This window comes from Populus alba, chromosome 12 (assembly GCF_005239225.2).
Source record: "Populus alba chromosome 12, ASM523922v2, whole genome shotgun sequence".
Classification (NCBI taxonomy): domain Eukaryota; kingdom Viridiplantae; phylum Streptophyta; class Magnoliopsida; order Malpighiales; family Salicaceae; genus Populus; species Populus alba.
The window spans coordinates 5954547-5982440 of record NC_133295.1 but is presented as its reverse complement, the minus strand read 5'-3'; the positions used below and the strand labels follow the sequence as shown (position 1 = coordinate 5982440).

The window sequence follows — 27894 nt, the reverse complement described above, 5'->3', positions numbered from 1 at the left end:
TATATTGAATCTCAAAGAACTCCCGTAAAATCATTTTAAATTTAAAAACATTGAGTTCATCACTATATAAAATGATTATTTTGAAAAGCATTTCCGACTTAACTAATTATTAATGGGAAAAAGAAAAAAAAAAGAAAAAGAAAAAAAGAGAGAGATTTCCATCTACTTATTATTGACAAATACATCATTTCAATCTCAATTTGTTGCTTCTACCCACAAAATAAAAAAGAGTGAAGGCCCTTATTGCAAGGAAATCATACATTATTTGAGCAGTATGATAGCGGTTACTTTTTAAATAGCTTTTCATGCCAAAATACATGCCAATGATTTTTTTTTATTTTTTAAAAATTATTTTTAACATCAGCACATCAAAACGATCCAAAAAATACAAACCGAACTTAATTTTAGTAAAAAAAAAAAAATCAACATTTAAGCAAACGCAGGTTCAAACTCACTGCCAAACGGTCTCTTAATATGCTGCTAGAATAGAGTTGTATAGCATCATGCTTCTAGAATCTCCTCTCCAGGGGCTTCATTGGATTCGTAGATGCAGAACTTTTCCCAGGAAAGCTACCCGGTGGCTTCATCATGGAAGACGAACTGAAAATGGCAGCAGTAGTTGTTAGTGCTGGGAGTACAAGGTTGCCATATTGAAATGTGCACCGCAGTTAACATTACCTGCTATTCCTTTGCAGAGCATTTTTCTTCATGGCTGCAATATTTTGCACCTCGCGACTGCTCAAAAGTCATCAAGGATGAAGACAAATGAAATCATTTCCTGACAGACTCATCTCAAAATAGCAAAATCTTGAGCACAGTTATCCAAGGCGTAGGCAAGAAATTCAATTTTTCGTGCAGAAGACTTCAAAATTAAATATCAAGATCCAGCAATAAATGGATGCAACAAGACATTTTAAACTTAACCTGATCCAAGAGATATTTGCTGTCTTTTTTGTTTTCACAAGTATGAAGCACTGTTCAAATATGTTATTCTTTTGATCTAGAATTGGTGTTTGTGTAGTACTCTCGTGAAACCTTAATGCCCAAACCACAAATTTTTAGGGCATGTAAAATGCAGATCTATGGTTGTGGGTGAGGGAACTATTGTAAAAATCAGAAAGAAGAGAAGCTAATGAATTCTTTCAAATGAGCATAATTGCACAAAATAATATTACCTCTTCAGAAAATCCATTTTTGCCTTCTTCATCAAATTGCTCTTCCCGTTGGAAAGATTGTAGCCAGGTCCATTTCCTAACAAAATATTATATTGAATAAAACAACATGAAAAGTTGTGAAAACAAAAAAATCTAAAGAACCAATTACAGGGGAATATGTATGGCTACCTCCGCAAAAGCTTCTTTTATTGCTTGAAGGTGGAACCTTCGAGCAAAGACGAACTTGTCGACTTTGTTTTCCTACAGAAATGAACCACTCAGTAAGAATTTCATTTGTACAAAAAGTAAAGCATACAATACAAAACATACTGCCTTGGAGTTGCAAAAATACAAACTCAGAGAATAGTGCTCAGATTACTTGTTAGACTTGTTAATTTAACAAATCAAACACCCACAGCCACCCCCCTCTCCCACCTTTAAGAAAAAAAAAAAAAAGAACTTGGCCATAAAAAGAAAAGAACTCCATTAGATCAGGTCCTACAACAATGCTAGATTTGATGTGACAAAATGAAGGAGAAAAAAAAAATCTTCCATAATGGATGGGTTATTTTAAAAAAACTCAGCAGCATAAAACCTTCAAATAGTTTCCATTGATTACAGTGAAAGAACCCCTGTCCAAAAGGGCCTCCTTCAAAATGGCTTTTGTTGGAAATGGTTTATTTTTTAAGAATGAGAGTGGCCATTTATTATTTCAAAAGAAAGAAAGAAAAGATAGTGTATAAGAAATGACTCCACATTTGTCAAAAAAAAAAAAAAAAAACCCAGCACTAGCTTTTAGGCAAAAAGAAAAGGTAGACTCCGGAATTTGTACCAAAAGGGGAGTTATGCATCCTCTTCATTTTTTGTGAAAAATCTTTCATTCCATTACCTCAAAATTAATTCTTACCGTAAAAAATCAACCAAATCTAAAGATGTTAATGTGGACAAGCTAGCACAAATGTGGAGTATCATTTCAGTGCCAAGAAACCAAGTGTGTTATAGTGCAAGTATGTTGTAGTGCAAGTATGAAAATCAACCTAAAGGTTGCATGCTTGTGCTTGTGAAAATCAAACTAGATGTGTCTGCATCAGTTAGTTACTTTAAGAAGAGAACTGGGGATATTGGGAGCTTTCAGATTTGAACATAAGGAAGGTGGTCCTGAGTGTCCTACACATCCAGTGAAGTGAAAGGAATCAAAATAACATAATTTTGTGTGTTTTGGCACTATGAAAAAGATTTGATACAATTCTAAACTTTTTTGCAATGCCAAGTTTTATTTTTGAAATGGGTAAGATAAAATTTTACCACAAGAGTACATAAAATTATTAAGGATTTTATTTTACACTAGGCATTCTAGCAAAAGCTTTGTGCGAAAGATGAAAAGAAATGACAGGACAATAGGAACAAGCTCAAATCACAATATGCCCAATCAAGTAAATGGGTACCTTGTTCACTCAGGAAGTAACTTTTACAAAACCTAGCTCCAAACCCTAAAAATTTCACTCTAGATAAGAAAATTTTAAGACTTTCTAACTCAATGAAAAACTTCATTACATATTAGAATTATCCACTTTTAAGCTTCCACCACAAACTCAATCATTCAAGAAACTACATGTGATTTTTCCAGTAATAGTCTTTAGCACATTAAGCTTCTAAAAGGTCACCAATATTAAAGGCTGCAAATATATGAGAGGAGAGGGAGAAAAAAAGTTTCGACAAATATTTTTCTCGACGTCAGTAACAAAAAATTGTGACGGCATCTCCTAAAACCACCATCTAAATTATTCCTCTTTCCAAACACATACATTTGCTTAAAACTGTGCACAGAGATATGAGAGATCTCAATAAAAGAACAAAGATGTTCTCAGGGAACAAAAAGAAGTGTGTTTTGTTATATATTAAGCTTGATTTGAATACAAACATATAAACTAATAGCATGTTTGACCAAACCTTATCATCCCAGCGTTCAACATCTTGATACAATAGAGTAAATTCAACATCAAGAAAGGGAAAAAAAACAAAGTTGAAAGCAAAATAAGCATATGCTGCTCAGAACTAAAGACCAACAATTGGTTTTTAGTCTGGGTAAAGTACAGCCTCATACGAGTGATTAAGATGCATTTCTAAGTTTCAGCGTTACTTGCATGAGACTGCTCTCAGAACTCACACCCACAGTTTAGTAAAAGTGGCCTTTAAGTGATCCTAAATGCAAAATGCATACAGCAAAATACACCATAGCACAAAACAGCATGAAGTACAAACAACTCACTACTACACCATATGACATACAACTAATAAACACAAATCCCTTGTAGAAAAAAAAAATCAACAAGTTAAGCTTTTTTATGTACTTTGAAAATAAATAAAAAACATACTGTCATCTTCTTTTTTGTATAGTTGCCTGATTCGAGCAGCTAATTTGTTCTCTGCCTCCGCAATGTCCTTCAGCTTTGCCTAGAAAGAAGTCATTCCACATACTTTTATAGGGAAAAGAAGTTTCTTATGAGGAATTTTAATTTTCCAGATGGAAAGTACCTCGTATAATTGTAACCATCGAAATGCAACCTTCTTCTGCCTCATCCTCTGAATCACGACATCAGTACTCCTCTCACCGAACTGTTTCTCATAAAATGTTTTCCACAGCTTATCAGTTACTGAACTAAGATCGCGTCCCTGAATGAATGAAACAAAACAATAAAAAAAAGAAGAAGAAGGGAAAACCTGGATTAAAATTAAAGAAGTAAGGAGAAATAAAGATGGTAGTAAATTCTTACAACAGTACTCTTCTCGATGTGCATCAGCTGATCCAATGTACAATGAGGTAAGATGCGGTCAAGAAGATGTAAATCAGTTTCTCCAACATCTCCTAGGTACTTGACATTCTCTACTGCTAAACTAACACAAAGATCCACCAATGAAGGCACTTTCCTCTTAGTCCTTAGCATACCTTTTTTTTTCTCAGATAAACACTAACTGTTGCAAAACAACACAGTTTATTTATTATTCAATCATAATCAACACCCCCACCCCCGCCCCAATAAAAAAAGAAGCCAATTCACCTTATAATCTATGATTTTTTTTTTTTTTTTTAATTTAAGAACAATCAAAACAATTTATCTGAAACTCACTACAAGATTCTAACAAACACAGCAATCCAACGAATCTAATCTGATCTTATTACCTAAAAAAAATTAAGAAAATTGGGAGATCAAAAGGCAAACAACAGATCAAAAACAAATATGCTTGCTTGTTTACCAATTAATTAATCGCAGAGAGCCTCTGCCCGGTGTGTGCACGGGTAGGGCAAGGTCGGGTCGAATAATTTGTTGAAGATTGACCAATAATTTTCCTTTTAGGAATGGACGAACTGGAAACCAAACAAAATTTCAGTAGCTACCAAGACAATCCATCCGTTTCTGCCAACACAAGGAGGACGGCTCAGATACGAAAGGCCAAAAAACAACAAAAAAGAGAACGGCACCGTTTGCATGATATGATTTATAATTACCATGATGCATGTGGGCCCGGTTAGCCGATGAAAAACTCCGACCCGCCTGATGACTGCAGATATTGGTTTAAACTAGTTTAAAAGCCTACATTATACTTTGATTCGGATCCAAATTTTTTAAAACATAATATATATATATATATATATATATATAGTTTCGAGTTTCAAATTAAATTATATAAAAATTGTTCAGACATGAGTCAACTATTTTAAATAGTCTAAAAACAACTCGGATAAAAGAAAAAAAATATAATTTAGCTTTTTAAAAAATTTCAAGGTGATTTAATTATTTTTTTAATATTGAGATGATAACCCACTAAATTCACCCGAGGTGCTTGATTTTTCTCGTTTAACCTGTAATTTAGATCATGGAATTTATTTGATAACTTTGTTTTTCTAATATTATTTTTTACTTAATTGCACAATAATAATAAAAATATATTTTTACAAAATCAAGTACATATCAAATGTTTGTTTGAAATTTTGTTAATCTTTTAGAAAGAAAAATAAAATAAAATATGAAAAATAATTCAAAATTAATTAAATGTTGAAGGATTAAATTGAAAAAAAAAACAATATAAAAACTTAATACAAAACTAATATTGAGAGATTAAATTAAAAAAATCACAAAAAAAACAAAAAAAAATAATGAAATTAGAGGGGAAATTAAAAGGATAAAAGAAGATTGGAAAAACAAAACTATGGAGGTTTCAAACAATGAAGCATGATAAACTTTTATAGTTGTCTTACAAGAGAGCATAATAATTACGTCAATTTTAAAATAAAATATTTTGTTTATTATTATTATTATTATTATTATTATTATTATTATTATTATATCATAAAAAAATAGGTGGGATCTTTTAATGCTGGATTTTATTTTTTGTTTTATACAAAAATAAAATGAAGAAATGGGACCGGTAGGATAAACAAATTAGATATTTTGTACTAGGTGCTCCCAATTGATGGCGGGTTTGCTTTGCTTAAATTCATTTTACTTTTAGTTTGTAACTAGATTTATGCTAAGCTTTGGGCTATATCAAAATTTTTTAAATAAAAAAAAGTTAGGTGCTACTTACATGTTTTCTAATAAATAAAAAAATTTAAATAATATAGGGGTTAACATGATATAACCCAATAAATTTGATGAGTTCCAAAGTTAATTTTGGATGATAAAAATAATAATAAAAAAAAATATACGTAAAATCAAGCACTAACAAAATAAACAAGATGTTTATTTGATACTGCGATAATTTCATAGAAAAAAAAAATAAAATAAATTATGAAAATCAATTAAAAATAAAACAAATATAGAAGGAGAAAATTGAAAAAAAAATTCAAAAAAAAATACATTCGCGAAGGATTGCCAACCCAAAGCCCGCGTGCATAGCTTTTGTTATTGTTTTTTTTTTTTTTTTTTTTTTTAAGTTCATCCACCCTTGCTTTTTTGAAGAAAAAAAAAATAAGTCGTCACTTGTTGTGCCAAGATTTTAACAACAAGATGATTGGTGAAAACTGAGGAAAGGGGTGTTTTACACCCAAAACTCCATTTTTCTATTATTGTTTTGACCAAAAAAATACCTAAAACAACATCTTAGACATCAAAGTAAATTATGCTTTCAAATAAACCAAAATACATCCAAAAAATAAATATCAATTTAAAATCTAAAAACTTTTTGCAAGATAAATCCATTATTTCATACAACTTGAAGCCAAAAAAAAATACTCAATGGAACTCCTCTCATCAAATGAAATTTGTTGACATTAAGATCAGTCCCAATCAATAATTATTTTTTCTACCAATAGAATCCGATAATTATCTTACTTTTATCTTGAAATAGGGATAAAAAAAAATGAGATAAAATAAGTTGGACATAATTTTTTAAAAAAAAAAAAACTAAAGGAGACAAGAAAATAGGTAATTTACAAAGTAAAAAGATTAAAGTCAACTTTTTATATTAATTTTAATACGACCACCTAGTTTTTTCATGGTTTTTTAGTTTGGTCTCGTATTTTTTAATTTTGTTATTTCTTAAAAAATTAAAAAGCAATTAGCTCGTTGTATGCACCCTTGATGTTCAAAGGTTTCGAACCCTAATTCCTCTAAATTTAGGATGTCAAATCCTGCATCCTCCATAATTCTTTTAACAACTAAGATATATAAAATTAAGTTTAATGTACGAAATTTATTAATGTAAGATATATATATATATATATATAAAAGGTTAAATTTATTGTTGATCAAGTCTTACAAAACATTGATTTCGTACATTAAACTTAATTTTATTATCATTTAAGTCTAAGATAAAATTTGATAAGGTAATCCCTTCTTTTCCAAACATCATCATGATAATAAATTAATAATACACATCAATTTCATACAATTTATAAGCATTTATACTAAATAAAACAATTATCTTTTTACTCCTAACTTGGCCAGCCCCTTAGACCCTCAAAAAATCAAGTTTTCTTCATCAAAATTCCCAGTTTAAAAATAAAAAATATTATTTGAATGTATTTTCGAGTAAAAAAACACTTTAAAAAGCAACTGCAATCACACTCCAAAATATATGTGCCCGTCCCAACTTATTTCATCCCAATAGAATTAATTAACATCAATTTTACACTTTCCTTAATTTTCATCCAAAAACTCCAAATCAAAATTTGGAAGTTTTTATCAAAATTCATTTAATTTCATTAGAACTTGGATAATGGGATGTAGAACACTTTACCGGTTAATTTTGTTTACTCTAAATGCTTCCCTGATGAATTTCTACCATAATTTTCTTCTTCATCCTTCTATTTTCTTAGTTTTTCTCTTTAAACCCCACTTTTCTCACTTGATTTTTCTCATTAATTTCTTGTATTTAGATGTTTACACTCTTTTAATCTCTCTCATCACACCCTAAAGTTTGATTTCATGGGGAAATTTTGAAAGAAAAACAAGAAGAGGAGAAGAAGGAAGCTCTCCTTTTAGCTTCCATGGTTATCAGCCTGTTATAAGGAGAAAGAGATGGAATTTTCAGCTTATTTACAATTTTCCCACTCCTTTTTGCCTCTCTAATATTTTTAGGTATTTTTCTTTGTTCCCGATATAATTTGATATTGAAATTGATCTAATTCATTAATGACTAACCTTAAAAAAAAAAAAAAAACTTCTCATTTTTCCATACATATTATTTATTTAATTTTTTCTTTCATCCAAATTTTTACTCCAATTAAAAATTCACACTTAATTATTTTATTTTCGACTATTAAGATCCACACCTATTTTAAGACAATCAACTACTTGTTTAAAATTACTTAAAATATACTCTACTTTAATTTTTTTTTAAAATGTTAACTTTGGGTTTACATTATTGGGCTCATGTGCTCCTTGTTGTTATCCATATTTGGAATTCAACATAAACAAAACAAAAAAAGAGAAAAAAATACAAAAATAAAAAAATATATTAATGAAAAGAATATACAAAAACGTTTAAGAAATTTTCGAAAATTGGTTAATAAAGATTAAATATATAAGAAAAAAAAATTTGATAGTTTATTTTCAAGATGAAGGCTCCATTAAAAAAAAAAATTCAATTTGAAAAGTAAAATTCAAAATTAAATATTTAAGGACTTAATTAAATTTCTTCAAAGTTTATTTGAATTTATTAAGGGTGTAGTTGCAAGAAAAATTAATTTTTAAAAGTTAATATAGACTTTAATTGAAAGAAATTAGAATCTAGAGGTTAAATTATAATTTTTAAAAATTAATTTAATTAAATAAATATTAAAATTTAATGTCCACATAAAAAGAATGAAAAAATCTAAAATTCAAAACCACGCATCTCACGAAAAAAGGTAATTAATTACAGAAGAAAAAAATAAATAAATCAACTTCTTCCTCCTAATACTAAAAGAAGAAAAACCAGATCACAAGCCACGCATCTCACGACTAAAGTTAATTAATTACAGGAAAAATAAAATCAACTTCTTCCTCCTTACGGAACGCATTAATAAATACTCCTTTCAAATCTGTGACACCGCAACAAATCCGTGAAAAAGGAAATCCTTCGCACACAATTCTCTCTCATCGAACCCCAGAGTCCAGACCCAAACCCAAACCGTACCCGATGGGAGTCACCACCACAGAACCGGACACTGAATCCTCTCTCCTCCTCCCCACCACCACCACCACCACCACCACAAACAGCACCATCTCCCAACAAAAAATCCCGAAAGACACGTTCCACTTAGCCTACATAATCTACTTCACTCTAGGCCTTGGCTTCCTCCTTCCATGGAACGCATTCATCACAGCCGTTGATTACTTCTCTTACATCTACCCAGATGTCTCAGTTGATCGCATCTTCTCCGTTGCTTACATGCTCGTGGGCCTGGCGTGTCTTGTAGTAATCATCCTTTTTTATGCACATAAATCTGATGCGTATTTGAGAATTAATCTGGGTTTGGGTCTTTTTATTGTGGCTCTTTTGGTTGTTCCTGTTATGGATGCTGTTTATATTAAGGGTCGGGTCGGGTTGTATGATGGGTTTTATGTTACTGTTGGGGCTTTGGCACTTTCGGGTATGGCGGATGCTTTAGTCCAAGGTGGACTTATTGGTGCTGCTGGTGAATTGCCTGAGAGGTATATGCAAGCCGTTGTTGCTGGCACTGCGGCCTCTGGTACTATTTCTTGAATTGTTTTCTAAATCTTTCTTGATTTATTGTAGATATAGTTTACAAGGATCATAATAATTAATTGCTGGGTTTCGTTTTTGGATTACTGCCGAATTAAATAATTGATAAAGATATGAACTTGGAAGTTTGTTTTTGTTTCTATTAAGATTGGTTAAGATTGTAGTTAAATTTAGTGTGATGATTTACCATGTAATGGTAGTTGCCTGTGCAAATTGTGAGCCGAAATGTTGTATGTTATGATGCTATTAAAATTTAATAGGCAGTTCCTTTAAGCAAACACTAATGCAAACCTTAGGATGTAATCGTTTTTCATTGGACTTGTGACCTTAAATAGCAAGAAAACTGGATGGTTTGGTTGCCTAACCAATCTACCCTATGATAAGCGTTAGAAGCAAACAAAAAGGGCCTTTTCAACTTCATCGTTTTCCTTTGAAGAAACTTGGAATTATAAGGAAAGTTTGTCTCATGCTGGAACAGTTGAGCATGTTTTTAATTAAGAGTTACCTAGTATCTACTGCAATCATCAGTGTGTTTCCTATATATGCTAGATCTTAATCATGTGCTACTAGGATAGGATGTAATGATTATCTATGTGTTGTTGACTAATCATGCAATGAAACTACAATTTTTCAAAGTACAATTTTAACTGTGTAAGTGTTAAATGCAGGGGTCCTTGTTTCAATTCTAAGAATTTTAACCAAAGCTGTATATACACAAGATTCCCATGGTTTGCGAAAAAGTGCGAACCTCTACTTTGCTGTTGGAATTGTAGTTATGGCCATCTGCCTTGTCTTTTACAACTTGGCACATAGACTGCCAATTATGAAGTACTATGCTGACTTGAAAATTCAGGCAGTGAATGAGGACGAAGAGGAGAAAGGTTCCTTGACTGGAGCTCGTTGGCGGTCAACCCTGTGGGAGATTGTTTGCAGTGTCCAATGGTATGGGATTGGAATTGTCATCATCTATGTTGTAACTTTATCGATATTCCCAGGATATATAACGGAGGATGTGCACTCTGAGATTCTCAAGGACTGGTACTCAATCATCCTCATTGCTGGCTACAATGTGTTTGACTTGGTTGGCAAGTCTTTGACTGCTGTCTATCTCTTAAAGAATGCAAAGATTGCCATTGGTGGTTGTTTTGTAAGATTGCTGTTCTATCCTCTCTTCTTTGGTTGCTTGCACGGTCCTAAATTCTTTCGAACAGAGATCCCAGTAACAATACTCACATGTCTTTTAGGGCTTACAAATGGCTATTTGACTAGTGTTCTGATGATTCTTGCTCCCAAGGTTGTCCCCTTACGGCAGGCAGAGACTGCCGGAATTGTGATAGTGCTGTACCTTGTGGTTGGCCTTGCTGCTGGATCAATTGTAGCTTGGTTTTGGGTCATCTGATATTGAGGCATATTGTCTGTATTTTCAGCTCTTAACAACTCTTTGTCAAGCTCCATGTTAAATCTAGGATGGTTTCTATTCTGTAAAGATTATTTGTATGCAAACTCGTTGCGAGTAAATTCTTTATGGTAAACCCCCAAGTTATGTATTGGAAGTCCTTTGCCTGCATGGATTCAGTGAACAAACACGTTTTTCTTTTCACTTTGTTTGCTACGAAGTTTTTTTTTTGGAGTATTATCATTTCCATCTCCAGTAAAGGAAGCATCTTATCTGTTTTCTTATCAACATCGGTCCTAGCATTAGCTTTAAAATCTGCACTTGATCCTTGTATAAAACAAAAAACATTTTTCTTCGATTTTACTACTCCGTAGAAGCCAAATGTCTGAGCATCCATCACCAGAACATATAATTTAATGTTGAGAAATCACCGCTCAAAAATTCAGAAAATTGTTTCATTTCTTAAAATTTCATAACATTGTTCCTCCGGAAAGTATATTCGTAATGTATTTAGAGAAAAATAACAAAATAAAAATTAAATTAAATGAAATACAATAATAAACACAACAAAAATAGAATATTTTCACTATTAGAGTCCATTAATAACAAAGTTTGACATTGAACATAAAAATACAATAAAATTCTTCAAGATTATTATAATCATTCCATAGACGACGCTGCCTCAATCAAACTCGTTGTTGCTGAGACATTTGCAATGTTCCTGATTGTGCTGATACTATTTTTCTGCAAAAAGATGTGAACTGCATAAGCTTTTATTAAGCAAATCACAGAAAGAATTTCAAAATCTTGAGCAGTAACCAACAGGTTGTTGGCTCAGTGGTTGTTGGGGCAGCTCTCCTTCCTTCGAACTTCGGTTCGAGTCCCAGTAGGAGTGGGGCTGGAGAGTTTGTTTCCTTATTGTCTCTATTGGGTCCTTCTTATGTGGTATGCCTGTCATCCCCGCGATGCCTTACCTGTTCACTGGGCTTGCAGGATGTTCAGTGGGTCATGGGATTAGTCGTGGTGCGCGCAAGTTGACCCGGACACCCACGTTAATCCAAAAAAAAAAAAAAGAATAAACATATAAAGTAAAAGAAACATCATGCAGCAATATGATATTTTAACTCAAGTTGCCTTGATTAATGCTGGAAACATTCTTCCTAGTCAGATTTTAGGGCTCCTAAACAATTACAAAGCAAAAAAGAGATGGGAAGAACATACCTCATTAATGCTCCAGAGCTTCATAGAACAATCATCACTTTCTCGGGCTAATTTTGTTGGATATACTTGAGAAAAAAAATCCACAAACCAAGATCTCTTTTCATGCTCATTATATTGAAAACAATCCTTGATTTACTCACATCCCATAGCTGGTATTCATCAAAGCAAAACAGGTAAAAAGCAACATGGGGAATTTAAGAATATAACCAAGATCTTAAATATATGATGGAGAATAAAAATCAGTACGGAATTTTGAGCATACATGAAGATAGTAATTCCAGTGCGTAAGAGGAGGAGAACTAATACAGCTAAAGAAGTTGAGAATGTTAGTGAATATGTTATGAAGCTAATCGGTTGATTGTATGTAATATTGTATTTTTTTTTATGTAAAATATAATTTTTATTAATAAATGTTTTTTTTTAATATTTTTTATATTTGATTAATGAATTTAGAGTAAAGATAAAATCTATAAAATAATAATATTTTGAATAAGAAATTATAAAATTATTATAATTACGAGATTTTTAATATATTAAAATATTATTTCTAAATATTCACATATATATATATATATATATATATATATATATAAATAAACAGTTGCTCTTATAAATTGAGGTATTTATGTAACCTTAAACTAATATGCAAGTTTTTGTTAGATAATATGTATATTGAATTGATTCGCAAAAAAATCTCATATGGAAAGATCACATATATCTACAGAAAAGTTCACGTGATGATTGTGCAAGCAATACTTAGATTTAAAATCATTATGTTATGTTATATAAATGTTATGCTTTAATCATTAACATATATTGTTCTAATAAGGGTAACAAATATGAAAACATTTGATATAACATAAACTATATAAAAGTATTTGAGTAATTAAGAGATGATTCATCACCCTACGTGAATTAAAAAATATATTCTATACATTCTCAAATAGAAATGATAAGGTTACCTGCATAAAAATGTTATGAAACCTATAATGAAACAACCTTTAGAAAAATAGGATCCATAATGAAATATCCTACACCCAAAATGATGTTTGTGTTGGATGATGGTTTCTTAGTGAGGTCTAAACTCGAGGACTATGTTTCTTTAAAATCAGAGAGACTAATACAAGAGTTTTTTTAAAAAATAAATAAATATTTTTTGATATTTTTCTTATTTAATTTAATTTAAATCCTTTTCTTTTCTTCATTTGTATTATTATGCTTGTTTATTTTATTTTTTCTATCTAAAGGGAATGATTTTCTTAATTAATTTTTTTGTATTCAACAATAATTTTAGTTTGTTTTGTACATAAAAAGTTGCAATAAATTTTTAATAAATGAGATAAGAGTTGAATTGAAAATTAAATATTTTAGATATATATTTTTTATATTTTTGATGGTTTTGATATTTAAAGTCTTGAATTATAACAATTGTCATCGTATTTTGCTATTGATAGCGTCACAACATCATAAAACTCCCCTACTCTATTCTAAGAGGGAGATTTTATCTATCCTTTGCATGACCTCTCTTTTGATAATGAGTGAATTGAGCTGACTCATTCATCTAGTGGATTTAGCATTAAATCAAAATAAACATCTTTAGAAATCCCTTCAATATTTTCTTAAAAAGAAAAAACCTAAGCTATAAGAACACACAAATTTAAAACAAATTACAACATAAATCCAACATAATATTTTGAAGAAGCATAAATCAAGGCATAAGAAAAGCAACCTTGTGTTCTCTCCATTTAGAATGGCTCTTCTCAATATGATGAGAATATAGTGGATCAATTTTCAGTGAAAGGACACACCAAAATTTCTTGTGATGAATCCATTCGCTTATAGACTATATTTGTTTTTTTAAAAAATGATTTTTGAGAAACTATTTTTAAAAATTTTCATGTGTTTATTTTTTATTAGAAAAATGGTTAAAAAAATATTTTTCGGTTAACAGAAAACACTTTTCAGTCAATAGAAAATTTTTTGCTTAGTTTTCAGGAAAAGTGTTTTTCTTTTATTTTAAACGGAAAATATTTTCTAAAAGTTATGAAAAATTTAAAAATATCATAATATTTGCTGATTTTATTAAATTTAATCTTCAAACTTTTAATTGCTATATATATTTATATATATATATATATTGTTTTTAATATTTTTTTTTCAATTTTATCCCTTAGAATTTAATTTTTATATTAACTTTGGTCCTCATTTTTATAATTGTTATTTGCTTTTCCCTTATCATTTTTTAATTGAAATTTTTTATCTATAAAATTTGATCTTTATTCATTTGATTGTTACTTATTTTATTTGAAATAATTTATGAAATGTTAATTATTATTATTTTATTTTCTTCATCTTTTAATTTTTAATTTTTTAGATTTGATCTCTATTATTTTGATTATTATTTATTTTATTTGAGATAATTTATGAAATTATATTTTTTTTCAATTTCATTCTCATTCAACTTTTTAATTTGTAAGACTTGTTCCTTATTATTTTAATAAAATTAAAAAAAATAAAACATTAATAAGTTATTTTCCATCTCATTTTTCATGATATAACCAAATATTGAAAAGTGTTTTCCAACTTAGTTTTCATTACACTACCCAACATCGAAAAAATAATTTATTTTTTTTAAAAATTTAATTTTTTTAAAAAAACTACTTTCTAGCAAATAAACGAAACTTTAATAATGCTTGATGATATCAGGAACAAAAAAAAAACAAGCCAGTCCAATTTCCAGTTTAAGCACCTACTTGGAATTGGGACTCATCCTAAGAACTAAATATTCCTGTGAAAAATTCTGGAAAGCACAACGATTAGCCAAAGTTAGGACTTCGAAGAAAGTTATTACAATGCTGTATATATTATATATATATATATATATATATATATATATATATATATATATGCTTAAGCATGAATTGTTAGTATGGCACTTTTTTTTTTCACCAATAATTATTTTTCATCAACTTATCTTCATAGCAAGTGCTTATCTTCTCATAAATAATTTACAAGTAACTATCTTCTTGTCAATTACACAATAAAATACAACAACTAATAATTTATTTTTTTAATGATACAAAAAATCAATTATTTTTAATTATTTATTTCACTTTCCATGAGGTAAACTTATATAATTAATTATATAAATACATCGGATCACTAGGTCCATAAAAAAATTATTTTAAAAACTTTTTAGTGTCTTTTAGAAAAAAATTAAAATTAAAAAATTTATTATTAACACATTCAACTATTAATACATACAATTCAAAATCATTATTAATTCTTCTGAGACATTATTAATGTTTTATTTTTCAAAAAAATCACAATACAAAAAATAAAAAAATAAAAAATAAAATATACGGACAAGGAGATAAAAAAATTCAAGAAAAATAATAATCTAAGTTAATTTGATTTTCTTCATCACTAAGTAATTGAAAAGAAAAAAACAAAATAAACTACCTATAAAACTATAAAATGGTGAAGGAATCTCACACGAGGGGAGGCCAAAGAAAAAAAAATAAAAAAAAATTCTTCCCCATATTCTCTCCCTCAACATACAAAAACCCTATTATTCCTAACCTAGCCACCACCTACACTGCCGCCACCGTGACCCATATCAGTAGCCACCATTACAATCAAAATGATAAAAATACATAAAAAAATATTAATTTTAAATAATTTATTTTTCAAAAAAAAAAAAAAAAACAGTTTGGAATACAGTTACAAATAATCCCTAAATTGCAGAGATACCAGATGCTGTTCTTGAGGAGGCACGACCCAAATCTTAAATAAGAGCTTATTGCAAAAGTTGTGAAAAAATGCCAGAAACGTAGCCACATGAGCCACACCATCATACCTTGAAACTGCTAGCAGTTCGCATCAATTGCCAAATGAAAATAAATAATTATTAATTCCCAGACCTCCCATGCTAACGTCACGCAATGTTATAGAAATTTCACATTTGTTCTACCTCTATTAACCTTGAAACAAACTGAGAAAATAACTACAAATGTGAAAGCCAGTCTTGTGTTAATACTTGAGCAGTTCTAGCTACGCTTCTAGTAATAGCCAAGACCTTTCAACTCCGATGAACTGGCTTGCTGATCATTGGCACCTTTTCCCAGAAAGACAAGCCGACCTGCAAAGTCCAAAAATAAAGTTAATCTCACAGATTCTAATCTGGTCGAAAGAGGTTGACTACAGAGAGAATACCTCTTTAGATCCAACAAGAATAAAGGAAACCAGTTAGTCTTTTTTTCTTAAAAAAAAAAAAAAAAAAACCTTACAGAACTTTACTCGACCAAAAAAGGCAATGTATAGTAATTACCAGTGCTTCAAAAGATAAAAGAATTATTAATTGCTTTGTAGGTTTATTTTTATAATTCATCATCAATCCAAGAAATCAATAGAAGAGTAAAAGAAAGATGCCTCGACAAGAATTTGCCACCTGATGCAGCAGATCCCATTGAATTATCAGACAGCAGTTTTGCTGTCATGCACGTTTTTATCAGGAGGAGTCTGTATGTATAGATATGCATATTGACAGAAAGTAGCATATCCATCTTAATGATTAACAAATCTCCATCTTTGTAAAAGAAATTCATCAATTGCATCCTAATCCCAAACACAAAATTGGGAAAGAATAGAAATAACAACAGCAACAACAACAACAAGATCATAGTGCCTGCTCCTCATTTTTAATCAAGGGACTACAGATGTGAACGTACCATTTTGACGAACTGCAATTTCTCTTATACGTCGTACAAGACCAGTTATTGGATCAGTGAAGACTTTTGTCTCCAGATTCCCCTCCACATATAGAATTGAACTACAATAAACAGGAGTTAAAAAAAAAAAAAAAAAACTAGTCAGATAGCAACAAAGATGTCCATAGCAAAAGTTAGCAGTAAACAAAAGTTAAAGTCAAATGTCTAGAAAATTCAAGAAGCACGGTACAAAAGATGATTTCACAACATAAGAAAATCCAGAGACATGTATCACAAGAAGAGAAGGCTGGACCTTTAGGTTGATAAAGGCCAACCTCAAGAAATAAATAACAAAATGATACCCATCTAGAGTTAATAAGCTAGAGACATTTGATAGGGAAGAGATTCATCACCAACTGATCCCTAACAGGCACCTAAACAGTTCATACATCGGTCAACCACTGCTACAAGTCCATAAGAGGTCCCCAGAACAGAACAAAAGCTAGGGCTTCTGCATTTTCACCAATTCAAGTAGCTAATAGCAATACCCAATTGGGAAGGTTTTTACAAAGCACAGAAACTGTTCTCATATTCTGCATTTTCACCTAGTAAAATTAGGAGATCAAACTTTTACTATAGATCACATATTGACTGTTGATGGTATAAAGAGTACTGAATAGGGCTTCACCGCATTTTAGAAATTCTATTTGCAGAGTTCTTAAAACATCAAGTTAACATCTCTGCTTTTTTCTTAACATTTCAAGTAAGCAAATTCACAGCTACTATCTATAGTTATCTTAAAAAGCTAGTAGAATTTACTCATAATTTTTAAATTAATATAACTCCAGCATTCTTCACAGGCATCCAGACCTCCTGATTAGACAGCTATTGCTTTACAGCTAAATAACATACATCCACCAGTTCAAAGAAAGCGTATCCATATATAACGAAAATAGATTTCCTTATGTATGAGCCAAATGATTAAAGCATCATCACAGCCTAAATGCTAGAATATTAAACCCATGAAAATAAGATATAAAAACTCCTCATAAAATGATTTTGTTGCTATAAAGACAAATGAACATAATTTCTTCTTGCTTGGAGAAACTAGTGGGGACACCAGATATAAGACATGGTTTAATATATAACGAAATTAGATTTCCTTATGTATGAGTCAAATGATTAAAGCATCATCACAGCCTAAATGCTAGAATATTAAACCCATGAAAATAAGATATATAAACTCCTCATTTAAAATGATTTTGTTGCTGTAAAGACAAATGAACATAGTTTCTTCTTGCTTTGAGAAACTAGTGGGGGCACCAGATCTAAGACATGGTTTAATATATAACAAAATTAGATTTCCTTATGTATGAGCCAAATGATTAAAGCATTGTCACAGCCTAAATGCTAGAATATTATACCCATGAAAATAAGATATACAAACTCCTCATTTAAATGATTTTGTTGCTATAAGGACAAATGAACATTGTTTCTTCTTGCTTTGAGAAACTAGTAGGGACACTGGTCACGTATGGTCATAGATGATGGAGGGTAACCCAACCCATTGTTCTTTGAATGGGAGATTGGGCTTTAGCCTATGTTATTGGGTTTAATTTATTTGGACTTTTATTTGAGTTTTATTATTTGATATGATGTTATTCTATTTTAGGCTTCAGGCCTTTAGTGTAATTGTTGATTGTTTTGGGGTTTTACTCTTTAAATGTAATTTTTAACATTGTAGTTAGTTGATGATGAATAGATAAAAAAGTTACCAACTTTTAGTTTTCCTCCCCTAATTTCTTTCTCTTCCTCAGCTCCTTTTCTTCTCTTCTTGGCTTTATCTTTCTCCCCTCTCACTTCTTTTCAATTTTCTATTTGTCCTGCATCAGAAACATCATCTCTTAATGATGCTATGCATACAACCACATAAAATTCCCACCCTCAAGAAATATGCACCATTGAACCTCAAACCACAAAGGTGAGAATATGATTCCATTCCAATTCATACAGCTTCCAAGGTTCAAAATTACCATCCCAAGATGAATTGTGCCCATCCTCCCTCCCAACACCTTAACTTCCAAGATCATCTCATGTTTTGTTGCTAGAACCTAAACTCCAACGTAAAGTACAAGACACCTTCATTAATGTAAAATGCTAAATGATAACAAACTCCGCAATACAACCATAACTAAATTGTTTGGCAATTGAAATTGAGATGGTATACCATGGTATGGATGGTTTCAAAATTCTACTGAAGTTTCATTGACATAAAAGAAACTACCACTCACTGGCCACTATGATAACCTTTCCAGTAATAGGATCATCACTTGAAGCTGAATCCCAACATTCAAATAACTGAAACTAGCCATGTTTGTAAGTGTGTATCATCGAATCAAAATTCAATTGTTGAATCGGAAAGCCCATTTTGGGATTCTTTTATAAAATGGAATAGTGAATTGTTAGGTTTGGCAACAAACAAAATATGCATTACAATAGATAAATAGCAATGCTACATGTTTACAATTCAAAAAAGCTCGAGGCATTTTTGGTGCTTGATCATCCAAGTGACTTAATTAGCTTATAGTATATATAGTAATATCTAAAAGGCATCTTCTAACCTCTATCAAACTAACAGATCTCTGAGTCTTAATACGAAGCATTAATCCTCCGCAATAATGATATCACCATCACCATCTTTGTTGCCTTTGTTCGTATCTACTGGTCTCTTTTCATCCCTTAGCAGAAATTTAATTTACAGACAGTTTCAAATCAAAATATTTATCAAAGAAAAGGGTTCACTTATATTGCCATTCGTGATATCTGGACTTATAGGATTCTTATTTTTAGTGCTTACCATCTATTTCAAAACTAGGCATTTGACCTATATGCTACTTGAGTCAAATCATATGATTAAAGTGCATCATACTGAACAAAATTCAACCATGACTGATTAGCATAATTCATGTCCATCTGTGATTCGCCACATGACTCAGCATCATTTGTAACCGAATCGAGTCAAAATGTAAGATTCTAACAACCAATTCATAACTATTGTAGCATTAAAACAAATATACTTTGCTTAAACCTTACCCAGGCACAACATTCTGCATTACAACACGACCTAATCTCTCTGGGTAGACCGAAACTCGATGCCACTGAACAGCACACCTATTTGCATACTCCCTTGGATCCTCATTCTGCAATGGCCTTCGATTATTGCGAATCCCACCTGTCCCCATTGAGAACATCGTTATCTCCCTCCCACTCCTCAACTTCTTCTGCAATGGATGCTGCCCCACCTGCCCCACCAATATCGCCTACAGACCGAAAAGAAATCTTTATAAAGCTTAAATCTTAGCTCATTTGACACGATAAAAAAAAAAAAATCAAAGCCAGGAGACATTTCTCATTTCTCTGCGATTTCTTAAAGATAAGCAGCCAAAATCCAAATAAAATAAAAAATAAAAAAGACCCAGCAATTGAAACACTAAATATTAGAAAACAAAAAACAGGAATAAGTTAACATTTTTAAGTACAATGTAGCATTTACCTTGTAAACGCCAACATCAAGGCCATTTTCAAGGGGACGATCCTGGATCACTCGTGACCCGCTCGATCCTTCAGATGTTGTTGTTGATGATGATGGTGAACTTGAGGTGGTTGAGTTGGGGACTGAGTGAGTGTCTGAGCCGTCCAATTCAGACTCTTCTTCACGAAAGGAGAGGTTGTTAGTGGTGGTGGTGGTGGAGGAGGTGCAAAAGGGCATTGAAAGCTGTGAAATATTTGGGTTTGATGAGAGAAGGGAACGGTAAAGTCTGCGTGAGAGAACAGCCATTGAATTTGCCATTTTGTGTGTGTGTGTGTTTTCGAAAAAGGGGGCCTTGCTTAAACCCTAGGGGGATGGCGTTAGTGATTCATTGATCTCTTGGGATTATTCTAAAACCCTGCAGGAGATCTTGGGCTACAGCTAGTCACTAATATATTTCAGCAAATTATAGTAATCTCCCTAATATTTCATTTAATTTAATTATACTAAAAAATAATTCTTTTAATATTAATTATATACTAATATTAATTCTACTAAAAAAACAATATCAAACAAAACAAAACAATAATATTTTTACTATTAATACTCTAAAAATTAATTATACTAAAAAAAGATATTAAGAAAAATTAAGAATAATATTTTTAATACCAATACTTATAATTATACTAAAACTAAGGCAATCCAAGCATTATATGACACTTGGGCTGCACCTAAGAGGAAGCAGAGCAAAGGCTAGCTGGCGCTGTCCTGCCGACTTGGGGTTGAGATATCCAAGCGCCATGTGGCGCTTAGTTTGCCAGCGGCTAGCACTCAATGCTATGTTGGGTCCTGCCCTGCCAAGCCCAAGCCAAAACACCACCTGCTTGGGCAGAGAAAGCATGTCGAGTGCCACGTGGTGCTTGGGATGTCCATCCTTAGGAGGGAACCTAAGTGCCATTTCTAACATGATTTTTTCATAATAATAATAATTTTTTTAAAATTTATGAATGATGATAATAATATTTACACTCTTATAAATTTTAATGAAAATAATAATATTTATAACACAAATAATAATATTTTTAGTAGCAATAATATGAATTATTTTAAAAATAATATTATTTATAACACCAAATATAATAATATTCTTAGAGACTAATACTATTAATTATACCAAAAAAAATATTAAGAAGAACAAATAATAATAGTTTTGAGATCAACACTATTAATTAGACAAAAAAAAAATATTAATATTTTTAACACCAAAACTATCAATTTTACCAAAAAAAATATATTAAGCAAAAATATAATAATTCTTTTAATATTAATTCTACTAAAAAAATAATATCAACAAAACAAACAATAATATTTTTACCATTAATATTCTAAACATTAATTATACTAAAAAAAATATATATATTTAATAATTATACTAAAAATATAGACAACCCAAGCGCCATGTGGTGCTTGGACTACACAAAAGAGAAAAGAAATCAAGCGCCATGCGGCGCTTGGGTAGCCTGTTCGTGGGCGTGGTAGTCAAAGCGTTGGGTGCGCTCTTGGTGTGCCCTAGTGCCTAAGATTGGGCAAACCAAACGCTAGGTGGTGACATGCATGTCGCCCTGGTCTGCCCTCAGCCCCAAGGTCGGGCAAAACAAGTTCCAAGGGGCTTGCCTCCAAGCTATCGTCCTTGTCCCCAGCCCAACTATACACTTGCCATTCAGTGTTGTCCATAATAAAAGCCCTCACAATGCATATACAGTACAATCCACAATGAATTCACTTATAATGAACAATATTATGCGTTACAGAGAAACACTAATCATTTTTAATTATAGTTATAGTTATACTCTACATCTATTTATTTTATTTTAAAAAATTTAATAATTTTTCAAGGAATTAATCTAATGGTTAAAGAAATATATGTTGTATATTTTTAACTTCACAAGATAAAATTATTAATTTAGTTTTTAAGGATTTTGAATAGTCTAATTGCCTTCCTATTTCTTATATATATATAATTCTTTAAATTAAACCATTTTGGAATACATTTACTAAGATTTCTCAAAATATTCGGGCTAAATTTATTTACACAAAAATAGAGAGGCTAAATTGATTTACCACAAACCTTTGACATCTAATAGATTTTACAACACGGGATAGGAAGGGATGAGACCATGGATATTACCGGTGCAACCGATCAAGTTGATAAAGTAACTGTCTGGACTAAGAAATTTTTTTGTTTATTTGTTTTAAAAATATTTTTTTAAAAAATTAAAATTTTTAATTTTTTAAAATATTAATATACTAATATTAAAAAAATTATTTTAATATATTTTTAAATAAAAAATATTTTAAAAAATAATTACTACCATTATATCAAACAAACTCTAAATTTAACATAAAAGGAGATAATCTGATATGGCCAATTAAAAAGTATGGTTAATCCACAATTCAATTGATGTAATAAAAACATGTTAAATATTATTTTTATATAAAATATTTCAAAAAATAAGATTAATTTAATTTTTTATAAAAAAAATAAAATTAATCTACCCAAAATATGGTCTAAGCCTTGTCCTCGGTGAGGTTTAATAATCATGAATGGGACTCCAAATATGGAGACCCCTAAGCAATGTTTTTGGTTTGATAGATTAGTTCAAGATGTAATTAATCTGGAATTGAAAATCAAATTGAGTTTAAAAAAAAAAACTTTATATGACTTAATGATCTGACCACAAACTTGTTAATTTTTATTATTTTTTATTTTTATTAAAATAATGTTATTTTAAATTTTTTTTTTTTACCGCTAGACGGAATCTTAAAACTTTACCCCGTAGAAATGACAGGATTTCCTTTTTCCTTTCCTTTTGAATTGAATTTTGCTCTCTACTCTTTTGTACAACTGGAGGATGTCCCACAGAGTCTTGTTTCAGATAAATGGGGTGCGTTACATGCCATCAAAACCATCAATTTTAATTCCTGTAATCCTGTGGATGGATTGTGCTTCCATCTTCCTTATCCTAAAAACAAAAAAAAAAAACAGTAGAAGAAACAGAGACTTCCTTGACACCAGAAAACAATCTTGAACAAGTTAAAGAACCAAGCCCAGGAGAAGCAGTGAAGAAAACAAAACCAAAAAAACCTCTTCAAAGGGAAATGTTGCGGAACCCAGAAGTATTTCAGTCCTCCATTAAACTCCATCTTCCAATACCACCAACACACCCTTCGCATATCCAAAACATACCCAGTTCTCCATCATCTACCGTAATCAAGCAATGCTGCAAGCTATCGCGACGAAAGCTTGCCATTTTTGGCAACTCTTCATTGCTTCTTCTTCTAAGCTCTCAAACCCTAGACCCTTTCAATATGTCCAAAGCAAAAGCTGAAGAAGCTTTGCCAGATGCCAACGAAAATGATCCACGAGAAGAAAATAATACAAGCACTAGACCACAGTGCAGCAATAAAACTACAGCGCGAGCATTTCTTGATATATCAATTGATGGAGAACCTGTTGGCCGCATTGTTGTTGGACTCTATGGAGAGGATGTCCCAGCTGGAGCTGCTAGGTTTAGCAGTCTTGTAAGAGGAGCTGCTGGTGTTAGTTACAGAAGAAAAGAGTTCATCAAAATCACGCCAAACTATGTGCAGCATGGTGGGGTAAGGTCATATGGTGTGGATGCTGAGCTTGCGCAGAGAACGGGAAGCAACTTGGCAGCGGAAAGTCTAGTAGATGAATGGGAGAGGGAGTACGAAACCTGTCCAGGTATCAAGAATCTGTCTGGAACTGTAAGCATTATTGTAAGGGATCCTTCTAAACCGCCTCCAAAGTTGAAGTTGGTCGCAAGGAAAGGAAAGCTTGAGATTGATCAAGAGGAAGTTGGGACTGACCCCAACGGTACCGAGTTTGTGATAGCCACTAAGGACTCACCAGAGCTCGATGCCTCGTCTCTGGTAGTTGGAAGAGTATTGGAAGGGATGGAGGTTGTAGAGAAGATTGGACAAGTGAAGACCGTGCAGGAGAATACCAAATCTCCTTATTTCAGGTCAGTTAACGAATCTGCAGGAGAAAGCAAAGATTACATACCTCAATCTAAGCTGATAATAACGTAGCATTGCATCAATCATTGACAGTAATATTTATTTTGTTTGGTGAGCAGAGTTGCAAAGCTGATAGGGGACAAGAGAGCTGTGGTTGCAGAAAGAGGCTTTAACCGACCGTATTCTAAAGTGGTGGTCACTAATTGCGGCTTGGAGTAACACCAAATGTTAGTTGCATCCCCTTTTCTGTTGATTTGTTTTTTAAATGACGGGATCACAGATTTTGTGAGAAAAAAATTCTATTGCTATTCCTCACTACAATCTCATAATATCTCTGAGAGCACTTCCACACCCTGCAAAACTAATCAGCTGAACCTGCTGCTTCAGCTTGATCCACTAGTAGGCTTCGTTCTTTTTATAGGAGACTTGAAAAGCTTTCTAAGTGAAGCAATGGGATCATCCACCTGTTAAATAACAAATTTTGAGCAATCATCCATCAAAGATAAAAATTACAGAACAAGGCTGTTCAACCAAAACAAACCCCAGCTATTACCAGTATCTCACACACCACTCTAGTTGATTTCAATTGTCTAACACCTGACATTGGCTTTATGATGATGTCAATTTTAATTAAAAAGATATCACTGATTTGGTGGATGGCACAAAAGTTTGAATAAGACCCTGAAAGGTCATTAAACATGGTTAGCACAATAGTGCGTCACCAAAGGGGATGTAAGGTTTCTCATTACCTTGATCAGGGAAGAAGATGGAGGAAAATTTGTAGAAGGAAGAGAGAACTCTTTCTGACGCTCTAAAGCAGATAGTGTTTGTTGCCAACCAGGTGCCCTGCTGCTTGTTGATACAATCCAGTGCAAAAATGTCTACGCTGTCTGATTGGATTAAATCCCAATGTTTTGTCTAATGCCAGTTGCTTAGGATCCTTTCCTGGAACATGAAGGCATCATGGTTAATTAACATCTTTCATGATTAAATGAAAATTAGAAAAGAATAGCACTTGAATGTTGACTGCAACCTCTGCAGATGCATAGTGGGAAAACGTATTCTTCAAATGACAAGCTACATATCAAAAACTTCAATAAAAGATCTAGACAGAATTTTATATGCCAATATTCCATTGATTTGGAAAATGCTTCTATAGATCCAAGGTGTGATGAATGTTCAATCAACTTCACTATTAGAGTCAAAGAACAAGAAGGCTACCTGTACTGTAGGCCACAATTTCACTGTTCACTGGAACCTGCACTCCACCTGTGGCGCCTTGGCCTTTTTCTTGAGCATCTATAGTGTTTTGGATATCAGAACAAGTTTGACTTTTCCTCATATCTATCTGACAGGCAACATTTTTACTGCCTGAGATATCTGCTCCTGGAATTTGTTGTCCATCATGATCGATGGATGAAATAATCATCTCTGAGGAGTTACTTTCACTTCTCTTTCCATTTCCAACAGGGACAATAGCACCTGACCAAAAAACTTGAGATGTGCTAACTTGGTTACCTCGTAAAGCCCCCACTACCGAACCAAGCAATTCAATATTGTTTTCATTTTAAGGAAGCTGATCAGTTGTATCATAACCATGCACTGTGTTTCTTGGACTCTGTGTCGAACATTGCACGCAGAATCATGCCCAGCAGTTTCAGGAAAAGTTGGTTCTCTAGAGATATCTGTCCTTTCTGAAGAAATCTGGGAGTTATTCTCTTTTCTAAATGCAACACCTTCACTACTTTCAAAGTTCAAACAAGAAGATTGGTTGCCTCTTGCATAACTACACGGCCCCTGCCCCGATCATGATTATTGCTCTTCAACAGACCCGCAGCTTCATGCTTACTTCACGAAAATTCTGTTCTGCAGATTCCCTTTCTTCTGAAGTTAGATTATTGTTTTCGGATCCAGATCGAGTAATTTCTTGGTTATCACATATACGATCCCTAAAATCAGAATCATAAGAAAGCCTGGCCATTAAATTCGGGCCAATAACAGGCAATGAGATTGTTGCTTTGAAGTTCTGTTTCGTGGGGAGTGGACCCCCCACAATCGTCACACTTAAATCTGCTGGTCTACGCATGGAAGACAAAGCACCATTAGAGGCAGTGTCTCCAATGACTCCCCTGCTGCCCGCATGATTTTCGTTAGCTGAATCTTGTCCTGAATTACTGTCACTATGACTTCAGTATATCCGACCAATCTAAACAACTCTTATGGCTGTGGAACCATAGAAAAAGTCCATAATCCCACACTTGCTCCACAGAGCTTGCAATCTAAACAACAACATTAGGATCAGCATGTTGCCCACTACAAGAGCCAGATTCTTCAATTGCCTCCACACTTTGCTCAGAAGCAACAGAATGGACTCGGATACTTGAATTCTGCCCTTTAATGACCATATGGTATGAATCCCTGACATCCGGATCCTTAACAAGCTGTGTAGATCTGTCCTTGCAGTCATCAACGCAAGGCAGTGCACGTGGTTCCCAGCCACATAAACTGGCGAGTTTTTGTGCCTGCAAATGCTTGAGATTGTCATTACTCTTATCAAAATTCCAGAACAAGGAAAACTACCATCAACATATTGATCATGAACACATGGCAAAGTAAATTATCTCTTGTACTGGTCATTGTTTGGCAGGAATACTATATTAATGTAAGCGCAGAGGCAGTGCCATAAATTTATAAAAACAAGCGAAAGCAGTGCACAGCAAAAGAGGTACATACAAATTCAGTAATATATAAGAAGAAAAAAAAAAGTACCTCGCAGTAAATCAGAAGCACAAGGTTTCCTAGTTCAGGATGATGTTAAGAGCTTCTACTATCAGAGCTAGCTTTCATTATGTTTTAGGATGGTATAACAGGCTTGAAGATTTTACTTGGCCTCACGTTAAGCGAATTAACCACCACCTACAGAACTGAGTGAGGGAGGAATATAAAATACACCGAAGAGGAAGCCCCATCGTTCAACAAAAAGTTGCTTTGGAGATTGGATTCCGCATATTGAAACAGTTAAATCATCTGGAGATGAAAACATTCCTCAAAAAACCCATCCATACATATGCACAAAGTCAGCTACAAGAAGAGAAATTGAAAGTAAACGAACCTTGGGCTTAGCGAACCAGGTCATAGACTTAAAAGTGGCGAGCCTCCTCACAAGATCTCCTCTGTCCCAGGGCGTACACGGAGGAGGTTCAGGTGAAGAAACATGCCCAACACTCACTCTTGTTTTACCAGTTGGTTCCACTAGTGATAAAGCAGACTCAGGAGGATGGCTTCGTTTTATTCCTCTCGATACTCGTAAAGCTCCAGATGAACTATCAAATCAATCCATCAATAAAAACCCACAAAACATCAAAAAAGAGAGAAAGAAATAAAACACTCTTGAAAACTTGGTGCAAAGGAAAAAAGCAAACTGTTTTCTCTTTGTTAATTTATTCATTTTCAACTATTATCTGTAATTTATTTGAGAGTTGTGAAATAAAATCTGTAGGAGGATATCGATTTTAAGAAAATACAGAAAGGATCAATAAGATTGAGAGACGAAGTGGCCTACTGGCCTCATCATGTTGTTGCATCACAAGCCTTGTAGCATGCTACGATGTGAGTGGAATTTCAAGTTAATTTCAAACATAAAAGAAGAACACT

General features: G+C 32.3%; 4 protein-coding genes and 1 long non-coding RNA gene across 7 annotated transcripts; 2 read left to right on the top strand and 3 right to left on the bottom strand.

Moving 5' to 3' along the window:
• Nucleotides 1–143: 143 nt before the first annotated feature.
• LOC118030212 (uncharacterized) lies at nt 144–4611 on the bottom strand. 2 transcript variants are annotated; one of them, XM_073412873.1, is made up of 9 exons: nt 4410–4611; nt 3929–4127; nt 3690–3827; nt 3530–3608; nt 1344–1415; nt 1176–1251; nt 679–735; nt 471–600; nt 144–263 (listed from the first exon to the last, which is right to left on the bottom strand). In XM_073412873.1, exons 2-8 carry the CDS (start codon nt 4097–4099, stop codon nt 510–512), a joined length of 684 nt encoding a protein of 227 aa, XP_073268974.1. In that variant the 5' UTR covers nt 4100–4127; nt 4410–4611; the 3' UTR covers nt 144–263; nt 471–509. The 2 variants fall into 2 exon arrangements, with proteins under 2 accessions (XP_073268974.1, XP_034890111.1); XM_035034220.2 differs by lacking the exon at nt 144–263 and having other exon boundaries at nt 315–600.
• Nucleotides 4612–8526: 3915 nt separating this feature from the next.
• On the top strand, nt 8527–10944 carry LOC118030211 (equilibrative nucleotide transporter 1). Its single transcript, XM_035034219.2, has 2 exons — nt 8527–9330; nt 10013–10944. Exons 1-2 carry the CDS (start codon nt 8778–8780, stop codon nt 10741–10743), a joined length of 1284 nt encoding a protein of 427 aa, XP_034890110.1. The 5' UTR covers nt 8527–8777; the 3' UTR covers nt 10744–10944.
• A 4828-nt stretch (nt 10945–15772) lies between these two features.
• LOC118030210 (single-stranded DNA-binding protein, mitochondrial) lies at nt 15773–20651 on the bottom strand. Its single transcript, XM_035034218.2, has 4 exons — nt 20224–20651; nt 19764–19990; nt 16692–16792; nt 15773–16102 (listed from the first exon to the last, which is right to left on the bottom strand). Exons 1-4 carry the CDS (start codon nt 20518–20520, stop codon nt 16023–16025), a joined length of 705 nt encoding a protein of 234 aa, XP_034890109.1. The 5' UTR covers nt 20521–20651; the 3' UTR covers nt 15773–16022.
• A 2519-nt stretch (nt 20652–23170) lies between these two features.
• Nucleotides 23171–24571, top strand: LOC118030208 (peptidyl-prolyl cis-trans isomerase CYP26-2, chloroplastic). The gene is made up of 2 exons (XM_035034214.2): nt 23171–24245; nt 24360–24571. The coding sequence occupies exons 1-2, from the start codon at nt 23359–23361 to the stop codon at nt 24457–24459; spliced, it is 987 nt and encodes a 328-aa protein (XP_034890105.1). The 5' UTR covers nt 23171–23358; the 3' UTR covers nt 24460–24571.
• LOC118030209 (uncharacterized) lies at nt 24357–27894 on the bottom strand. 2 transcript variants are annotated; one of them, XR_004684292.2, is made up of 4 exons: nt 27353–27894; nt 25462–26762; nt 24990–25185; nt 24357–24704 (listed from the first exon to the last, which is right to left on the bottom strand). It is a non-coding gene; the product is annotated as an uncharacterized lncRNA (long non-coding RNA). The 2 variants fall into 2 exon arrangements; XR_004684291.2 differs by lacking the exon at nt 27353–27894 and adding an exon at nt 27010–27344.